Source organism: Hemitrygon akajei, chromosome 15 (assembly GCF_048418815.1).
Source record: "Hemitrygon akajei chromosome 15, sHemAka1.3, whole genome shotgun sequence".
Taxonomy (NCBI): Eukaryota; Metazoa; Chordata; class Chondrichthyes; order Myliobatiformes; family Dasyatidae; genus Hemitrygon; species Hemitrygon akajei.
The window spans coordinates 18126161-18146722 of NC_133138.1; the positions used below are offsets into that span (position 1 = coordinate 18126161).

At 36.8% G+C, this 20562-nt stretch overlaps 1 protein-coding gene across 6 annotated transcripts in view; it reads right to left on the reverse strand.

The window, feature by feature from the left end:
• The window catches only part of gabra6b (gamma-aminobutyric acid type A receptor subunit alpha6b), a 40502-nt gene that overhangs the window by 8543 nt on the left and 11397 nt on the right, over positions 1-20562 (reverse strand). For 4 of the 6 annotated variants that reach the window (XM_073067259.1, XM_073067261.1, XM_073067260.1 and 1 more), the window contains 4 exons: positions 11693-11836; positions 8025-8177; positions 7787-7939; positions 6501-6751 (listed from right to left, as the gene is read on the reverse strand). In XM_073067259.1, the coding sequence (XP_072923360.1) occupies positions 6501-6751; positions 7787-7939; positions 8025-8177; positions 11693-11836 (701 nt within the window). The remainder of the gene's footprint in view (positions 1-6500; positions 6752-7786; positions 7940-8024; positions 8178-11692; positions 11837-20562) is intronic. The other 2 variants (XM_073067264.1, XM_073067262.1) reach the window with 2 other exon arrangements.

Below are 20562 nucleotides of genomic sequence, written 5' to 3' on the forward strand. Positions count from 1 at the left end.
GAAACTAGGTGGAAACTAGGTTCAAGGTAGGTGGGTGGGGGAGGGGCATGAAACGAGAAGATGGGAGGTGAAAATTGGAACAGTAAAGGGCAATGATAGGAAAGGACAATGAACCATGGGAGAAAGGGAAGAAAGAGGGTACTGGAGGGATGTAATGGGCAGGTGAAGAGAAGAGAAGGAGATGGGAGCCAGAATGGGAATTGAAAAAGAGAGAAGGGGGAATGGGAAGGGATCACTGGAAGGTAGAAATATTGATGTTAATATCATCAGGTTGGAGGCTACCCAGATGAAATATGGGGTGTTGCTCTTCCAATCTGAGAGTGGCCTCATTGTGACAGTAGAGGAGGCTACGGACCAACATGTCTGAATGGAAATAGGAAATTGATAATAAATGGGTGACTGCTCGATGAAACAGTCCCCTTATCTACAGTAGATTATCCCAAAAGACTCACAGGTGAAGTGTTGCCTCACCTGGAAAGATTGTTTGGGGCCTTGGTATAGTAATGAGGATGGAGGTGTAAGGACAGGTGTAGCACTTATCCCATCTGTAGGGATAAGTACTAGGAGGGAGATCGGGGGGACGGGGTGGAATGAGTGGACAATTGAGTAATGTAGAGAGTGATCCCTGCAGGAAATAGAATGTGAAAGGGAGGGAGAGAAATCATTTAGTGGTATCATCCCATTGAAAATGATTGAGATCACAGCTGATTTCCTACTTTACTGTCATTTTCTAGCACTAAACCCAAATGCCTAGATTCATAATGTTAAGAAATCTATCTATCTGAGTGATATAGCTTCAATAAAAGACTGGAATAGGTTCTTAATATTCTTGAAAATAAGATATTCAAGAAATATCTTAATACAGAAAGGAAGGGATTATCAGAATCGATTAAGGAAAATATTGCAGTGCTGGAAAGAGAAGATGTCCTGAAACAATCAAAGACAAACCTATTCATTTAAAACTAAGAAACAAGGAGAAGTGTGATTGCACTCTACAAGCTGCCAACCTGCCTGAAGGTAAAGTTGCAAGGTAATTATGGGAAGTGCCAAAGGCTCAGAGTAGCAATAATGGGGAACTTCAATTATCCAATATGGACTCTGATAACAATTACCTAAGGTGTTAATAGTGTAAAGAGCTTTCAAAGAGCTTACAAGGAAGGTGGCTTTGCCGGACTTGATTCTGGGAATCAAGCTAAGTCATGCAGAGCAAGTATCAATGGTGATATCAATTATAATATGAAGAAAACAAATTATAATATCATAAACTTAGGATGGCTATGGAAAAGAAATCCCTTGATCCATGATCAAAATGGCAGTTTAGAAATGGTCAATTTCAATGGGATGAATGGAGAATAAATCTTGGCAGGCAAATTGTACTTGAACAATGGAAGACTTCAAGATGAATATGTTTCTGCTATAGTTTAGCTAAATTCCCATTAAGGAGAAGGTTATGAAAATCAAAGCCATAACACAATGGATAGCCAAAGGTTAAAGAAGAGCAGAAAAAGTAAAATGCCTGCCTTTTAGGAAAGTTCAAAATGGAGGTAAACGAGGTAGGGTTAGGCAAAGACAGACCAGGAAGAAAGACTAGCTATATCATCAACATATTGTGATTCGGTGCAATGAGATTAATTAGGATTGGTTAATCTCCACTAGATTTTATATTAAAAAAAGAATGAGGGTTGATCTCTTTTTGACTTTAAATATTCTGGAAGGGATTAATGGGAAGTTGCTTCTTCCAGATGGATTGTCCAGAAAGCAGCTGTACAAAACATTAGTTAGCCACAAAACATTTGGCTCATTGTGTGTGGTTCTGGTCGCCACACTATAAAAAGAATATTGTGTCACTAGAAAGACTATAAAAGAGATTAATTTGGATGTTATCCAAAATGGAAGGTTTTGATTACAAGGAGAAACAGAATAACCTGGTGTTATTCTCAATCTAGAACAAGAGGCTTAGGAGTGACATTACAGATGTTTAAAAGTACACAGAGTAGATATTCACAGTTTTTTCAAGGGTAGTGACAGTCTGTTTTCAAGAAGACATATGTTTTTAAGGTGAGAGGGGAAATATTTAGAGGGGAAAGGATGGGCTAATTTTTCCACACAGAGGGTGGTGGGTATATGGAAAATGTTGCCAAAGGAAAAATTGCAAATGTATACAATTCTTGTGTATAAAGTATATTGTATTTGGACAGAAACAGGAAGAGGGATAGGGAAGGATTAAATAGATATGGGTCAATTGCAGGAAAATGGGATTCACATTGAAGGGCCTATGTATGTGCTGTGCAACTCAATGATTCTCTGTGAATCTAATTTAAAGTGCAAAGTCAGAATAAGGGTCAGTCATTTAGAATGATTGCAAGGGTGGATAGTGAATTTTTCAACTGTCTTTGTGCTGAGTTTGCTCAGTTTGTAAGTATATTCCAAGCTATTGGATACAAAGGGACTCAATAGATCAGCTGATCAGACAGAAATGCAAACTTGTTTATGTTTAATTGTAATCTTACTGAATTATGGAGCATATGATATGACCCACTTCTGCTAGTTTTTTTGAAATATTAGCATGACTGCATTAGCCCTTTGGCCAACAATGTTTTCGAAACCAAAAAAGTTTGTAATCAAATGGGTAAATGAACTGATCGCTTCTGCCTACACAATTCGCATATACTTCCATTTTCCTCACATTCATGTGCCTATCCAAACATCTCTTAAAATTCTCTAATGTTTCTGTCTCTACAGTATTCCCAGGCAGCAAATTCCAGACACCCACCATTCTCTGTATAAAAGCGAGTGCCCCTCACATTTCCTTTGAAATTACCCCCTCTCATCTTAAACGCATGCCCCCTGGTATTAGTCCTTTCAATCCTTGGAAAATGTCAAGCATCTTGTAGGTGAAGGGCAAAACACTGAAAATAAATATGTTTCTGGAATACAAGTCTACGACAGAAAACATAAAGCTACCAGATTAGTAACCATGAAACTACCAGATTGTTGCCGAAAACTTATTTGGTTCACAAAAGTCTCCTCAAAAGAAAATCTACCAATTACTGCTTAGTTTAGTCCACATGCAACTCTACTCATAAGTACAGTTAGCTCTATATTACTCCCCAAAAAATCTAAAGAAGTTGCTAATTTAGATGGAGAATTAAAGATGGAATATGAATATGTCTTGCAAACAATACTTATATTCAGAAAATGATTTAAAATGTTCACTTAAATAGCAAAGGTGATAGCAGTAAAAACAGTGAGTTACTCCTGCAGATAAATCTAGAACTTTCCATGTGAGTTGAACAGTTAATGTTTGCTACACTATTGAGGTCCAGGTTTGTTTCCATTACTCCAGAAGACATGACAGGGGACCTCAGAACCACCATTCTAATAATCTTAGTACAATAGAAGTGATTTTCCTCATTTGAAAACCTAAAGTAAAAATGTAAGGAATGTACATTTTTGTAAAAATCCATCAATCATAAGCAGCCTTTACCAAATTCCATTGTGCCCAATTGAGAGGACTTGTGAAGAGTTCTTCTAAAATTTGGTTACTCTAAATTAAATATGCCCATTCTATGTCTGTTATATAATGACCATCACAGATTCAGTCTCAATACAGACTATATATAGTCAAGCAACACTACATCATCGTTCTAACCATCATCTACCATATTCACACCTGAAAAGTATACCTTACTTCTATTAAGCTTTCTGTTAGATTGGACCATCTATAGAACAAACTGGAAATGGTTCAACCTATATCACCACCACTTCAAAACTAAGTCATCCACCTGCAGTATTTGCATTGAGCTACAAGTCATAGTCAGTTTGAAGAGAGAAATAAAACACTGATAAAACAAAGGACATTTCCCAACCTACCCTCTTGTAGAGAAGCCAGGCATCAATAATGATATTCAATTACTGTTGTGGATGTCAGATCAGTTTTCCGTGGGAGGATGAACCTATGGAAAGTTTTAGGCCTAGATGATGTCCCTGGCCATGTCTTTAGCTGCTGTGCTGATCAGCTGGCAGGGTTATTTGCAGACATTTTTAACCTTTCCCTACTTTTAGCCGTGATTCCCTCCTAGTTTAATAAGACCACAACCATCTCAGTATCCAAGATAAACAAGATAATGTGCCTTAATGGCTACCACCCAGTGTCTCTATCATCTACCATAATGAAATTCTTCAAGAGGCAGGTCATAGCATGCATCAACTCTAGCTTTCCAGACAACATCCCTGGCCCTACACACGGCTCTGGACTATTTGGATAGTAAAGACACCTGTGTCTTTAATGCCCCCCTCTGCAATTGGAACCTTGACTTTCTGACCAACAGGCAACACTCAATAAGGATAGGCAACAACATCTCTGCTGTGATTATTCTAAACACTAATGCTCAACAAGGTTACATTTTCAGCCCCTACTCTTCCCCCTATAACTGAACTGAACTGCTTGAACTTCATCTACAAGTTACACATGATAACACTATAGTGGGTTGCATCTGAAATTACAATGAATCAGAGTACAGGAAAGAGATAAAGAGATCAGTGACATGTTGTCATGTCAATGCCCTTTCCCTCAATGTCAACAAAACAAAAAAAAAACAGAGAAGGTAGAGGTGCACATGCTTCTGTCTGCATCGACAGTAATGAAGTTGAAAGGATTGAGAGCTTCAAGTTCATAGGTACGAACATTACCAATAACTTGTGCTGATCCAACCATGTTGATGTCATGGCCAAGAAACCTCACCAGTGCCCCTACTTCATCAGGAGTCTAAAAACATTAATTGACTTTTTTTAAAAATCAATGCAACATTGAATACATTTGTTCCAGATTCATAATGGCTTGCTGTGCAACTGCTCTACATGTGGCCATAAGAAACTGCAGAGAGTTGTGGGCACAGCTCAGCACAGCAGAGGAACCAGTTTCCCCACTATGGGTTCTGTCTATATTTCTCACTGCCTCAGTAAGGGGGCCAGCATAACCAAAGACCCAACCCACCCTGGACATGCTCTCTTTTCTCCTGTCCCATCGAACAGAAGATGGAAAAGCTTGAAAGCATCTATACCACTTGGCTCAAGGACATCTTCTATTCCATTGTTATCAGACTATTGACTGGATCTCTTGTACAAAAAGATGGACTCTTGTCCTGACAAATTACCTTATTACGATCTTGCACTCTTCAGTACTTTTTACACTTTATTCTGCATTGTTATTTTATTTTATTTCAGCTCAATTCACTGTGTACTAATTTGATCTGTATAATAGTTTTGAAGACAAGTTTTTCACTACACCTTGATACCTGTGAGAATAATAAACCAACATCAATACCAGCACTATTCTAGTGTGCCAGGACATGTTTTAGCCTTCAAAGGAAAAGAGACCTTAAAGATTGAGAGCCCTCCAATCCAGACAGGAGTGATTTCTCCTTATCTGAATGCACTGGAATTGTGCACTAGTTACCTTAATCAGGTCAAACTCTGAAGAAGTACCACCTACACCAACTCCACAGTATCGTTCAATACATTAGGAAGATGAGCAGAACAATGTCAATGTCCTCTCCCAAGCTATCAACCCCAGCATCAAAGTTATAATCATTTTCAGCTAGCTCTGATAGAAAGGCCATATCATTTGCATGCCTAATACCACAGTCTCAAATTGGTACTCTATTCCAAGCTCCATCATAGCAAAAAAGTAAAAGATGGACAAAGTAAAATTATGAAGGAAGCTCTCAAAGCCTTCTTGAAAATATGTAATATGCTCACTCACTCAAGGGAATTGCTACCCATAATCAAATAGAAGAAGCATTTAGAGAACATTAAGAACTTCAAAGAAGGTATAGTGAAAACAGTATAAACTGCACAGCCTCCCATACTGCCTACTTGCCATCCTATTAAGTATCTTCTATCATCTAAGTGGCAGAATCTATGCATTGCACATAGGATTTCAGAGAACACAAAAGCTACACATCTAGAGTGGAAGCCAGACTTCCATGACCCCAAGAGACTGTCTGCGAAAACCAGGCCTGGCATCAAATTACTGTTCACTCTGCACACTTCTAGTATGCATGCATGCAACGTGTGCTGTTGCTTTTACCAAAGTAGATGAAGTGCTTTGTACAACAAAAGTTGCATAGATTTGTCAAAGGAAATTTGTACCTATTATGTTTAATTAACAGGCATTATGGTGCTGAATTATGTGCCCTTTTGTATCTTAGGCAGTTTTCATTAGTTGTAGATTGTCAGTGTGGTTTATGATGTCACAGATGTCCTCCAGAATGTGGTATGCTAGAACAGAACACGATGGACTCTGGGAAAAAAAACATTGTGGGCTTCAGACATTGAGCTGAATACTGAATGCATGCTTGAAATTACTTTGCGGTATTGTCTGATATATTCCAGAAACCAACACAATGATATTTATATTATGCCAGTTAAGATTAAGAGGTGAACATGATTAATACCATGGTTTTATGTTTTCTTGTTACAGGTGTGGGCTTGCTTACCGAAACTATCTTCTCTGATTCAGACACAGCCATTGGTGATGACAATGCTGCTGTTCGAGCTGTTTTCCTTAGGGCTTTTTGAGCCTGAAGATTTGTGAAGTAGTTTACAGCTGCAAATTCGATGAGTGCGGAAAAGACAAAAGCGAAACATACAGCAATGAACCAATCCATTGCAGTAGCATAGGACACTTTGGGTAGCGAGTGGCGTGCACTGATGCTTAGCGTAGTCATGGTTAAGACTGTTGTTATACCTTAAGCAATTTAAAAACAAATCATGATTAATATTTAAAATGGATAGGGCAATTGATTTTGTAGAGTAATAATTATTTTAAAACATAGAAACATATAAAACCTACAGCACAATACAGTCCCTTCAGCCCACAATGCTGTGTCAAACATGTACTTACTTTAGAAATTACCTAGGGTTACCCATAGCCCTCTATTCTTCTAAGCATGTACCTATCCAGGAGCCTCTTAAAAGATCCTATTGATTCTGCCTCCCCCACAGTCGCTGGCAGCCCATTCCACGCACTCACCACTCTCTATGTAAAAAACTTACTCCTGACATCCCCTCTGTACCTTCTTCCAAGCAGCTTAAAACTGTGCCCTCTCATTTTAGCCATATTACTATTATTTTACTATGATTTTCTTTTCCTTTTATGATTATACTTAGCAGTATGTAATATTACTTTTAACTGAAAAAGCACAGAAACAAGTTGTTCCTAAATATCCAGAAAATAGGTTGACTTACTTTTCACTCTGGATTTTATATTCCTAGAATTTCATATAGGACTCTTATGGTCAGGAAAAGAATATTACAGCACCAATCAGAACAATTTTAGAAATGGACAGAATTAATCCCTTATTATTAGTTTTCTAGAAAGTCTTGAAAAGCAAAGGAAACTAACAGTGCATCGGGAAAATATATACATTAATCAGAAAACAGTAAAATCTGTAAAAACAATGTTTCGGGCCGAAACCCTTCCCGAAACGTCGTCACTACGCTTCTGATGAAAGGTTTCGGCCTGAAACGTCGTCACTACCTCCTCCCATAGATGCTGTCTGGCTTGCTGAGTTCTGCCAGCATTTTGTGTTTTTATTTATTTCCAGCATCTGCAGATTCACTCGTGTTGCCAGTAAAATCTATAACTTGTTTTCTATTAGAACTACATACAATTTACTAACAAAAGTAAACATCAAACCCAACAGAACACAGGCCTAATAGTTTAGATTCTAAATCACCATAAACAATGATATGCAAACAGACATAGTAAAGGTTGCCATACCAGCCACAGTACGAGCAGGGACAGATTCTTTGTTTATCCAGAACACAACTTGAGACAAAACTACAGTCATGGTGCATGGGATGTAAGTCTGAGTGAGATAATAGCCTAGTTTTCTCTGTAGCAAAAAATAGACTATCTGCATGGAATATTCACCTGAAATGGATAAATGTTGATGGTAAATAAACAAAGACTGGACAATGAATACAGTGGAAACAAGATATGGTAGATCAAGGCGTACCGAAAACTGTTCTAGCTGGGACTGACTCCTTATTAATCCAGAATGACACTTGAGAGAGAATTACTGTCATAATGCATGGAATGTAAGTCTGAATCATAAAGTATCCCATCTTCCTTTTTAAGTGAAAATACACTGTCATCACTATGTATTCACCTGTTTAAAGACAAATGTGAATATTTTTGTCATCATAACATTAAAATGTACATATTTGTTCTCTGTACATGGATTGCCATACTGCAGATTCTGCAATGCATAAAAGAAGCAAAATGAAAGTAGAAATTACAGCACAGGAATAAAGAAAAATATAATTGCAAGTGATTAAGTCCCAAATTAGTTTTGCATTTATCCTTACTATATGTAATACATAGCATGCTTTCATATTACATTATGATGATTGAATATGCACAGCTGTATCATATATATATATATATATACATGTTTTAGAACTATATTAAACAATACTGTAATAGGGTGGCAACTTTATGTCTTTCAGTATGTGTTATTTATATCAGCTGCATCTTTCCTGAGATAAGTGGCAATCAAACAGAATTATATTGTTAATACCAAAAATAAATCAGATCCATTGGACTGTTTAGCTGTAAGTTACAGGATGTTTCAGTTCTCAGTTGCACAATAATATAGACACAAAAAGGAAATTACAATTAATAATTATTTTAAACTTATACAGTGTATCATTTTAAGAACATAATTTTAACTTTGTACAGATCAAAATTTTAGGATAGCTTCATCAGTCAATGTTTAAATACCATTTAATTTGAATATTATATTTCAATTAATTGTATCTTTCAACCAACTACTGGTTATCTCCTCAGCAGAGATAGAAAATATCAGTCACATCATCTATAAGACAGTTTGAATGCTGAAAAGAATGTTGTTAAATGTAGCCTACTATAAATAAGCAATTTTCTTTTACATTAGATGACATTTTCCATGCAACTTATATTTTCCTATCAGAATCACCTCATAACATGACAGATCAAATGAGGTATATTACAAAAGCTCCTCTGCTTAATTATGCAATTTAACATCAATTTACAATGATTAGAATCTGCTGTTGATTAATGTGCGTCTTTTACTGGGGGCAGTAAATTATCACATTGAAATGTTAAATAAAAATCTATTTCATGATTGTATAGCTTAGAAAAATAAATTCTGTTACATTTCCACATATAATTTTGACATTTATATTCAACTTTAATGGAATACTAGTATTGCAAAGATGCAGCAAACATTAAAAATATTTTTAAAAACTGTAAAGTGCATCCACTACTGTAAACTACACTCTATGTCATTTATATGTTTAACAAGATTTAATTTTGATTTTGTTGTAAAATAAAACTGGTGTACATGATTACTCAGCAATTCCAAGTACTGTAGTTGCCTCCCATCTGGAAGCATACTACTTAAATCAAATTTTTATTAAATGGCAAGTGCTTATTATAAAATAGGATTACTTTGGTAGGAATATAGCTCTAGACAATAATGTATCTTGTATTTGAATCACCATGAATAACATTTGCACTACACAAGGATCTACATGTTAGGTCAGTCCAGAAATGATCCAGGATGAGACAGAAAATTAGATTTGCTCAAAATTAGATACAAAATGATGGGTTGTTTTTCAGTTTGGAGACTTATAACCAGTCGTGTGTCATAGGGATCAGTGCTGGTCCTTCATTTTTGTCAGATAATGATTTTGAAGAGAATATAGGCATTATAATAAATAATTTTGCAGGTGACACAAACATTGGTCAGTAAAGAAGGTTGTTTAAGGTTTCATTAAGATCTGGACCAACTGGAAAAGTGAGCAGACGAATGGTTGGTAAAATTTAACTCAAACAAATGCTAAGTTATGTATTTTTGGAAGTTAAAACAGTCCACGACAAACAGTGTAAGTGTAAGGCCCCTGGGGAATTGAATGGTGAGTTATTAAGGTTCAAGTGCATAGATCCCTCAATGCAATGACACAGGTAGAGAGCTGAAGCAGTTGTGTGGTATGCTTGCCCTCATTGGCAAATGAAGGCAAGCATACCACATACCTTTACTTATTATATGAGAGTTGAGTTGTCAAATTACTCTTGTGTAAATAATTAGTGAGGCCACAGTTGGGAATAATACGTGTAGTTGCGGTTGCCATGTTGTAGGAAGGATATGATTGAGTTAGAGAGGGTGCAGGAAAGATACACAGGAATATTGCTTGAACTGGAGGGCTTGAGTTATGAAGAGGAAATGGATAGGCTGAGACTGTTCTCTCTAGAACAAAGGAGGCTTAGTGGTGGTCTTATAGAGGTTTATAACATTAAGGGCAGCATAGATTGTCATGGCCTTTTTTTCCCCAAGGTAGGGGAGTCTACAACAAAAAGACAGGTTTTAACTCAGAAGGGAAAAAAATTAAGGGTATTTTGAGGAGCAGGTTTTGGCACACCGAGGGTGGTGCAGATAAGGTGTCAGATAAGATGGTAGTGGCTGGTACAATTACAACATTTACAAGACATTTGGACAGGGATCTGGATGGAAAAGATTTAGAGAGGTACACCTGTATAACTCCATAAATGCATTGATGTTAGAGGTATGATGGCTAGAACTTGGGTTAATCAGCACCAACACAGAGTTTTAACCTGGAGACAGGAGTCAAATTTCACCATGGTAGCTAGAGATTTAAAATTGAAACAATTAAATAAATGTGGAATCAATGTTACTAACAGTAATCATGAATCTGTAGGTTTACTGTAAAATCCATCCAGTTCATTAATGTTCTTCTGGGAAGGAAATTCAGTTACTTTTTGTGGTCTGGTATATAAGTGGTTGAATTTTAATGGCATCCTCAGTACAAGAGCATATAGGCCAAGACATTTGTTGAACATGCATATCCAAATGCATTCATCCTAAACTACCTGACGAGCTGACAATTTTCAGCTGGTCAAACTTTTAGAATCAAATAGGGAAATTTGTTATCAATAGAAATATAAACATGATGAGATTCCTTCGTCATTATGTTGAGGAATCTACTCACAGACCCTGGGGTAGGGCAGACTTGGGTAGGATTGGCAAGGCAATTTATTTCAGTGGATGTTTTGAAACAAACATGATGGTTTAATCATTAAAAAAATATTTTGGATGATTTGCACTTTTTAAATTGCTGTAATTTTAAGTTGCTTAATTCTTATTTTATACTTTATACACATTTTTATACATATATCAGAGACCTTGCAGATTTTCCTTTACTTTTGTAGACTGTCAAGTCTGGCCTACCCATATGGCCATGAATAGGGATTCCATAATCAGGTTCAGGATGTCCTGGGGAAGTTCAGTTTTGACTATATGCAGTAGGTATGTGAGGCACAATTTAGCATCTAAACAGAAAACTTAAGAGGTAGGACCTGATTAACTAAATCTGGGCCATTATGTCGATTTCTCTCTCAATATGTTTCTCTTTGGAACACAAACTAGGTCATATATTGTTCTGTATTAATCATGTCAATTTTGAAAACAGATATTAGAATTTCAAAATCACACATAAAGTCATTAATATTTTTGGACAAGGATACTATCAGCCAGTCTATCCAAAATATTGCTTCAACACATTTCCATCTGTTTTTGAAGTTTAAAAAGTCAAAACATTTATCAGAAAAAGTAAATGCACTTGCCTGTATTGGACTTCATAGTTTCACTGGATACTGTTTGGCCTACAAGGTCATACTGAAGCAGACTCGAAGATTCATCTGGTACTTCTACTGAGTACAAGGGACCCTTTTTCCAAGTGTAAATGATTTCACTTCTTGGATAGGCATCTGCAAGTGAATGCCATGTTTCAGCTCTTGCTGCATCTGTATACCGATTTCTATTTTAAATGTCCCAGTAAACTGTTTTTGCCAGTTAACAACATCACTGTATCTATGTTCATCATTAGTAATTCACAGGCACAGCAATATAAAGCATACCGTAGCACCAAATACCAAACAAAATAAAAATATACAGTAGAACATATACAAACACTTAAATTGATTCAAACATTCTAATAGTTCTTTTCTACCAATATGACTTACTTAAATAACTTTGTTTATTCTTCTGGCTTGAAATATATGTATTTTTCTAATTAAAATGCAAATCATTTTAAATCTGAGAAGGTACACAAACTGCAATTTGTGATACTTTCCAAATAATAAGGTCACTCTAAGCATTGTTTACAAAGATTTGACTTTGAATTAAAAATATATATAGTTGTTTTATTGATCTATTAAGAACTAGCTCAATTTGTCAAGAAGAAAAGTTTGCTTCAATTGTATTGATAATTTCTCAGGGATTCCTTGCCATGTAGTTTTCACCAGCCTCTGGTTAATATTGGCATGGAATGCATTCACATAAAATGCACATCTTGAAAAAAATGTGTAAGATACAGCACAACTACTTTCTAAAAGGATCATCCCTCAAAGTTTACAAATGTGTTTGGACAACACAAACACATGCCTGGAGTAGTGAACCTTACTGAGAGCATTTTCTCAAATTGGTGTTCGCTTGTTCATTATGTACCATGTATGACGTGAGCGATCATGGTCTCTCCATGACCATGATTGTTCTTGGCAATTCTGGGTAGCGTCTTTATAAGATAGGTGCCCCCAGCCATTATCAGTACTTTTCAGAAATTGTCTGCCTGATGTCAGTGGTTGCGTAACCAGGTCTTGTGAAATATGCACCAGCTGCTCATACAACCATCCACATGCTTCTGTGGCTTCATGTGACCCTGATCAAGCAGCTAAGCAGGTGCAATGCCTTGTCCAAAGGTGACCTGCAGGCTAGTGGGAGGAAGGAGCACCTCACACCTCTGTTAGTAGAGGCATATCCCCACCCCACCACCCCCAATTTGGTGAGAATCTTCTAAACATTTTTGTCTCGCATACCACAGTGAGCATAGATTTTAGGAGCAAAATTAGGCCATTTGGCCCATTGCATCTGCTTTGCCATTCCATCATGGATGATTTGTTATCCTTCTCAACTTTGTTCCCCTGCCTTCACCCTATAACCTTTGATGCCTTTGCTAATCAAGAACCTATCAACCTCCCTTTTATCACTGATTAGTGAATTAGCAACAAAAGTTATGGACATTTTAAGGGAAAAGAATGAGACCTCTACTTATTTACATGTATTTGTAATTTTAATATCAATAAAGGTATAACAGACTCAGACTGAAATAAATGAAGCTTTTCAGAAAGCTGGCTAATTATTAATATTAATCTTTTTAAAACAAATGAAAAACAATATTTCTGAATAGCATTATTACTGTACCCTATATATAAGAAATATGAATGAGAAATTATAAGCTTTGGAAAGCTTATAATTTTATTTTCCTTCCCTTGATCTTTCATATTTGATCAAGGGAAAGAAAATAAACACACTTTATGCTCAGTGAGGCATTTATTGCTGCACTATCAATGACAAATATCTGGCCTGTACTGTATTTGGTTGTTTTGGAGCTATACTTGTTGCACGAGTTTCATCAGTATGTCTACCCATACTATCTAAACATTGAAGTGTACACCAGGTCTGTGAGGACAAAAAAACTTATCATCCAACGTCACATGTTCTCACGTTTCCTGTGATAACATCTCAGTACAGGGGGGGGGGGGGAAGCTATGACATGCCCAAGATGGCACATGCAAAAATTTTGGTGACATGTGACATGAAGTGCCCCCCCCTTAACTATTTAAACCCCAGCCCCATTTTCTTGGATGCAGAAAATGTGAGTGACAGTACTTAATGAGTACTTTGCTTCAGTAGTTACCAAGGAAAAGGATATGGAGGACCAGGAGATCAGTGCTATATAAATGTTAGGGCATTTAGAGGTCAATGGGGAAGAAGTCTTGGGTGTCCAAAGGAGTATTATGGTGGATAAGTCCTCAGGGCCTGATAGGATTTACCCCAGGTTATTGAAGGAAGCAAGACACAAGATTGCAGTGCGCTTGACCAGTGTCTTAGTATCCTCTCTAGCCACAGGCAAGGTTCTTAGGGACAGGGTCTATGAACATTTGGAAACCCATAGCCTAATTAGGGAGAGCCAGCATGACCCTGTGTGTGGCAAGTCATACTTTATCAACTTGGATGAGATTTTTGACCAGGTGACAAGAGATATTGGTGAGGATGGGGCTGTGGATGTTGTCTACATGGATTTTAACAAAGTGTTTGACAAAGTTTCTTATGGGAGGCAAATCCAGAAGATTAAGATCCATGGGATCCACAGTGAATTGGCTGCTTGGATTCAGAACTGGTTTGCACTTAGAAGACAGAGGGTAGTGGTTGAAGGGACTTATTCAAGTGGAGGTCTGTAATTAGTGGATTTCTACAGGGATCTATGCTGGGACCTCTACTGTTTGTAATGTATATAAATTACCTGGATGAAAATATAGATGTACGGGTGAGTAAATTTATGGATGATATCAAGATTGGTGGAGTTGTGGATTGTGTAGAAAACTGGGAAAGAATACAGTACAATATAGATCAGTTGCAGATATGGGCTGAGAAATGGCAGATGGAATTTAACCCAGAAAAACGTGAGGTGTTGCACATTGGTAGGGAAAATGCAAGGAGACAGTACACTATTAAGGACATGCACCTTGCACCTAACAGTGATGCTGAGGAGAGAGATCTTGAGATTCAAGTTTATAGCTCCTTGAAAGTGGCTACACAGATTGATAAGGTGGTTAAGAAGGCTTATGAAATGCTTGCTTCTATTAGTTGAAGCATTGAGTTCAGGAGGTTATGTTATAATTTATAAAACTTGGGTTAGGCCACATCTGGAGTATTGCATACAGTTCTGGTCACCCCACTATAGGCAGGATGTTCAGGCTTTGGAAAGGATGCAGAAGAGATTCACCAGAATGCTGCCTGGTTTAGAGGGCATGTGCTATCACTAGAGGCTGGACAAATAGATTGTTTTCTCTGAAGCGTCAGAGGCTGAAGGGAGATCTGATAGAGGTTTACAAGATTATGTGGCATATATAGAGTGGATGGAAAGTATCTGTCTCCCACAGTTGAAATGTCTAATACCAGAGGGTATGCATTGAAGGTTAGAGAGGGTAGGTTCAAGGGGGATGTGAGGGTTAAGTTTTTTACTCACAGAGTCATGGATGCCTGGAATACACTGCCTGGCATGGTGGTAGAGGCAAATACATCAGAAGCTTTTAAGAGACATTTGGATTGACACATGGGTATAAGGAAGATGGAGATATATGGACATGGTTAACTGGTTCGGCACAATATTGTGGGCTGAATGGCCTGTTCTTGTTCTGTACTCTTCTACATTCTATGCTTGTGTTGTAAAAAAAAAACATCATTTGCTGTGTCATTTGGCCATAAAGATTATGGTTGGGGTCTGAAGAATTAAGGGGCGCCACTGCATGTCATATCAATAAAATTTTTGCATGTGCCATCTTGGGCATGCCATAAGTTCACCAGCCCTCATAATTGCCTTTAACCATAAATGAATATGATTAGTATTGACATATTAAGTACATAATATATGATAGTTTCAAGGATGAATGTAAACGTAGTCAAAGTAAAACTCTTAATCATGTTGTAATACATTTTTGCAAGCAATCCCAGTTACGTTTTGTTTTGTGAGTCCAAAAGTCATGTTTCCTAATAGGAATGAATATCCTATTTTTCAATGATGGAATTTTTAAAAAGTAGTTGCAATTAAAAAGTAGCACGTTTTTCCTTATTTCCATTAAATTTAATCAATAGTTTAAAAAAACTCCAATTTTATTTTCTTTACTTTGCTTTATGTTCAGATACTCAGCAGCCAACCTGGATGGGTATGTCATCACTGTCATGGACTTTATCAGTGTGTAGAAGACTGTGAGATCATTCCAGGTGTTCTCAAACCAGAAACTATGGATGAACTGAAAGATTCACACCCTACTATAGTCCAGGACTGTCCCATTCAAATTAGGTGATCCTGATCTATACAAAAATTGAGTTGCAACTGCCATAAACTTATCAGGGATGTCAAGAAGCAACACCAGTTTTGACAGGGCTTGCATGCTATAGCAAGCCACAAAACAAATTCATGGAGCATCACCAACAACAACACATCTTAACCTGATGAGATTAACACATTCTATGAACATTTTGAACAGAAGGGAATTGGAGTCTCGCCATCCAACCTGACAGCCTCCAATGCACATGAACCCACAGTCACCTTTCAGATGTCAGTCTTCCAATGAGTGACTCCATGGAAAGCATCTGGCCTGGATGGTGTCCTTAGATCTTGTGCACATCAGTTCGGGGGGTACCTGAGGAAATTTTTAACCTCTCACTACTTTGATCGAAAGTTCCCACTGCTTAAAGATGATCACTATCATCCTAGTACTTAAGAGAAATAAGATAATATGCCATAATATCTAGTGCACATTGCCTGACATTCACCATCATGAAGTGATTCAAGAGGCTGGTCATGGCACACATCAATTCCTGCCTCCCAGACAACCTTGACCCACTGCAATTTGTTATTGCCAAGAGAGGTCACAGCAGACCCCATCTTTCTGGTCCTACACTCATCTCCGGAGCATCTAGACAGTAAAGATGCATACATTAGAGTGTTATATATTGAATTCAACTCTGCCTTCAATGCTAGAATTCCAAGCAAGCTCACCTCCAAACTCCAAGACCTGGCTCTCAACACCTCCCTTTGCAACTGAATCTTTGACTTCTTGATCAACAGACCTCAATCAGAAAGAATATACAGCAACACCTCTGCCATGATTATCTTCAACACTTTGCCTCATAAACCTAAGTCCTCAGCTCTCTTCTCTACTTCCTGTACATTCACAACTGCGTGGCCAGATTCTGTTCTAACTCCATCTGTAAGTTTGCAGATGACACAACTGTAGTGGAATGAATCTCAAAAAATGATGAGTTAGAGCATAGGGAAGAGTCAAGACAGTTTAATGACATGGTTTCATGATAACAACCTTTCCCTCAATGTCAACAAAAGAGTTGATCATTGATTTCAAGAAAAGGGCAGTGCATTCACTCCAGTTTACCTCATCAGTGCTGAGGTTGAGTGCGTTGAAAGTTTCAAGTTCATAAGAATGAACATCACCAATTGCCTGTCTTGGTCCAGCCACATAGATGTCATAGCCAAGATCTGGCATTGCCCCTTTGACCTTTGGCAATTTTTATTGATGCACCTTAGAAAGTGTCCTATCCCAAAACTTCATGGCTTGGTATGGCAACTAGTCTGTCCAGGATTGCAAGGAAATGCTGAGAGTTGTGTATATAGCTCAGCAGATCATGGAAACCAGTCTTCTCTCCATGGACACTATCCATACTTCTCACTATTTTGGTAAAGCAGACAAAAATATCAAGGCCCCTGCCCACGCTGGACATTCTCTTTTCTACCCCTCTCATCAGGCAGAAGATACAAATCACATACCACCAGGCTGGCTCAAGGACATCTTATATTCCACTGTTATAAGGCTATTCAATGGTCCCCTGATAAAAATAAACAGACTTTTGACCTCAATCTACCTCAGTGTGATCTTGCACCTTATTGTCTGATGCCTTACTGTAACACTTTTTTCTGCATTGCCTTATTGTTTTCTTATGTTCTACTTCAATGCATTGTTGTAATGAAATGATCTATATGGATGGCACACTTAACAAAGTTGGTCACTGTACTTCAGCAGCTGTGATAATAATAAATTAATTTACTACTTTTCCCATTGCTACTCAACTTTGCCATATTCCATCAACTTTACTGAAAATACAATGATATGTTGACTAAACATATTATCTCTCTTTGTCTCTTCACAGATGTTAACTGACCTGTTGAATATTTCACTCTCAGTGTTCTCATTCAGTTTATTAATGCATATTGTGAACAGCCTGGGCCCTGTGGCATCCAACTAATCCCCAATTCACAGTATATCCTGAAGATATTTTTATTTATACATTGTATTCTGATTGATGACAATACACTACCTTTATATACACATCCACAGCTTCCTCTTTTTCTATTGTTTTTTTATAATCTGAAAAATTATTAAAGAATTGTCAACTATGCGTTCACTTTTATAAATTATGTTGACTCTAGACATTATATTATGTTATAAAATACTATTTTATAAACACTTTGCTACTCATTCCTTCAAAGAAGATTCTACTTGTTCATTAGCCTCTAGCCTTTTTTCCTTCTCTTCTTTTTTAGTTCTGAGAGTTATATTTGCTATATTGCAATGTGAAGAAACCATACTATGAATGATGGCATTTTGAAAACCAGTACATAGCCATTTCTTTCAAGAAAAATTAAATGTGAGTCATGAGTTCCTAAAGATTTTTTGGCCTTCTATTTCATTAATCTCTCCGATTCTGCTTTTTTTTTTCAGTTCCTCTTTTGTCTAGATCTGTGTTCCCTACGATTTCTGAGGGGATTTTTTTGTATCGTCATGCTTAATGCTCAAAATAATTTCTGTTCTCTCAGTTTGTAAGAGACCCACGTTAATTTTGACAAATTTTGTAACACTTTGTAAGCATTTATCATATTTAAGTTTCAATGTAATCAATGGATATTTACTGAATATTTAAGAATATCAAGACCACAGAGGAACAGACAAATTAAAAATCCACTAAAGGAATTGAATTACAGTAAATAAACTACTATGAATCAGCATGCATTCTGATTAAATAAAAGTTGATGATATATATATATTTTCCCAAGTAAGGCCTTGTATCACTTTATTTCAGAATTCATTATGATTTTGGGACAAATAATATTTTTAGACTTCAAAACAGAATAGAAAATTGGGCCATTGTTGTGTATTTGCATGACTTACCAATCACATTAACAGCAAAAAAAAGGCAAGCACCATAAACTCCCCTTAGAGAGTAAATCTGGGAGAGCAGCTTGAAAGGGAACATCAAGCTGAGCTGCAAGAACAGAAAGATAAGAAGCTAGCCAAAGTCTATGAATGCCACAAGAAAAAGAAAACAATCAAAGCGGGGCATCAATTTGATGTAAAGAAGGAAGATTTTGAGAGAAATGGAAATTAACAAGATACTGAAAAGAGAATGGAAATTTGGAAACACGACAATAATGAGTTAGAGGAAAAAATGTCACTAGTCCATATATTTAACCCTACTGTTACAAGGTATGACAGAGAAATAAATGAGAACAAGAATGTAAGTATTTTAAAGGATTCATAAATCATTGGAAATAAACTATGTTGAATATTTTTGTGAAGTTCTGCAGTATATAATGAGTGGTCCCTTTATTATTATTGCATTTATTACCTTATCCAGGTATAATTCTCAGCATTTATTGAGTTGGTTGATCTTGGTTAGGACAGGAGTAATGGTCTTCATACTAAAAGAGTGCATTACCATTGAAGCACTGCTGACACTTAATAGTAAATGTGCGTTACATGTAATTACACTAAAACCATAGTGTGTTTGGAACTGAGCATATAAAATTCTACAGAGTTCTTGCTTCTGCTAACCAGTGGTAGAAAATGTTCACGTTTTAACATCAAAAGTTAGAGTTTTGCTCAGATTAGACAAACATACAAATACCAGGCATAAAAGATTAAATAATATATTTCCTTTTCTTTTGAATGCATTTCTACGGCAATAATATAAGTTACATTAAAAATACAAAGTCTTCCAACATTATTGATGCTTTTAAATACACAATCAATGTGCATAGATAATATTTAGATGGCTTGAAAAGATAACTTCTGTATTGCAAAAAAGGATATATAGAGAGAGCTGTTTGGTTATTTACGTTGAACATTGCTTTTTTTTAAAAAAAACACAATTTTATACTCTGCTGCATTTTAGTTTATAGTGAAACCTGGATGAACAAATACATTTTTAGTAATTACTGTCAAATTATCTCTCCATAATAAAATTCATTATCACTGAGAATTTAGGGAAGGGTTAGAATTCACAATGAATTTACCTCAGGACTGACTCTATTAGTGCTCAAGGAAGAAAAATGGTTGAATAACAACATGGACAAAGAGCACCAACTCCTAAAACTCCATAATGTTGAATGATTCTAACTCCAGTAGAGGGAAGAAGTTTTAAAATAACACACACTCAAAGCAGATTACAATGAAATTCATCATAATTATCATCATTATGTGCTATGCTGTATGATATGGGTGATCATAGTCTTCTGTCTGTCTTAACCATGATTGCTCTTGGCAAATTTTTTCCACAGAAGTGGTTTGCCATTCCTTACTTCTGGGCAGTGTCTTTATAGGAAAGGTGACCTCAGTCATTATCAATACTCTCAGATACTGTCTGCCTTGTGTCAGTGGTCACATAACCCGGACGCGTAATGTGCACCAGCTATTCACCATCCATAACATGCTCCAATGACTTCACATGACCCTGATTGGTGGGCTAAGCAGGTGCTACATCTTGCTCAAGAGTGACCTGCAAGCTAGTGGAGGAAAGAAGTGCCTTATACCTCCCTTGCTAGAGACTTATCTCTAACCCACAACCCCATCCTGCATAA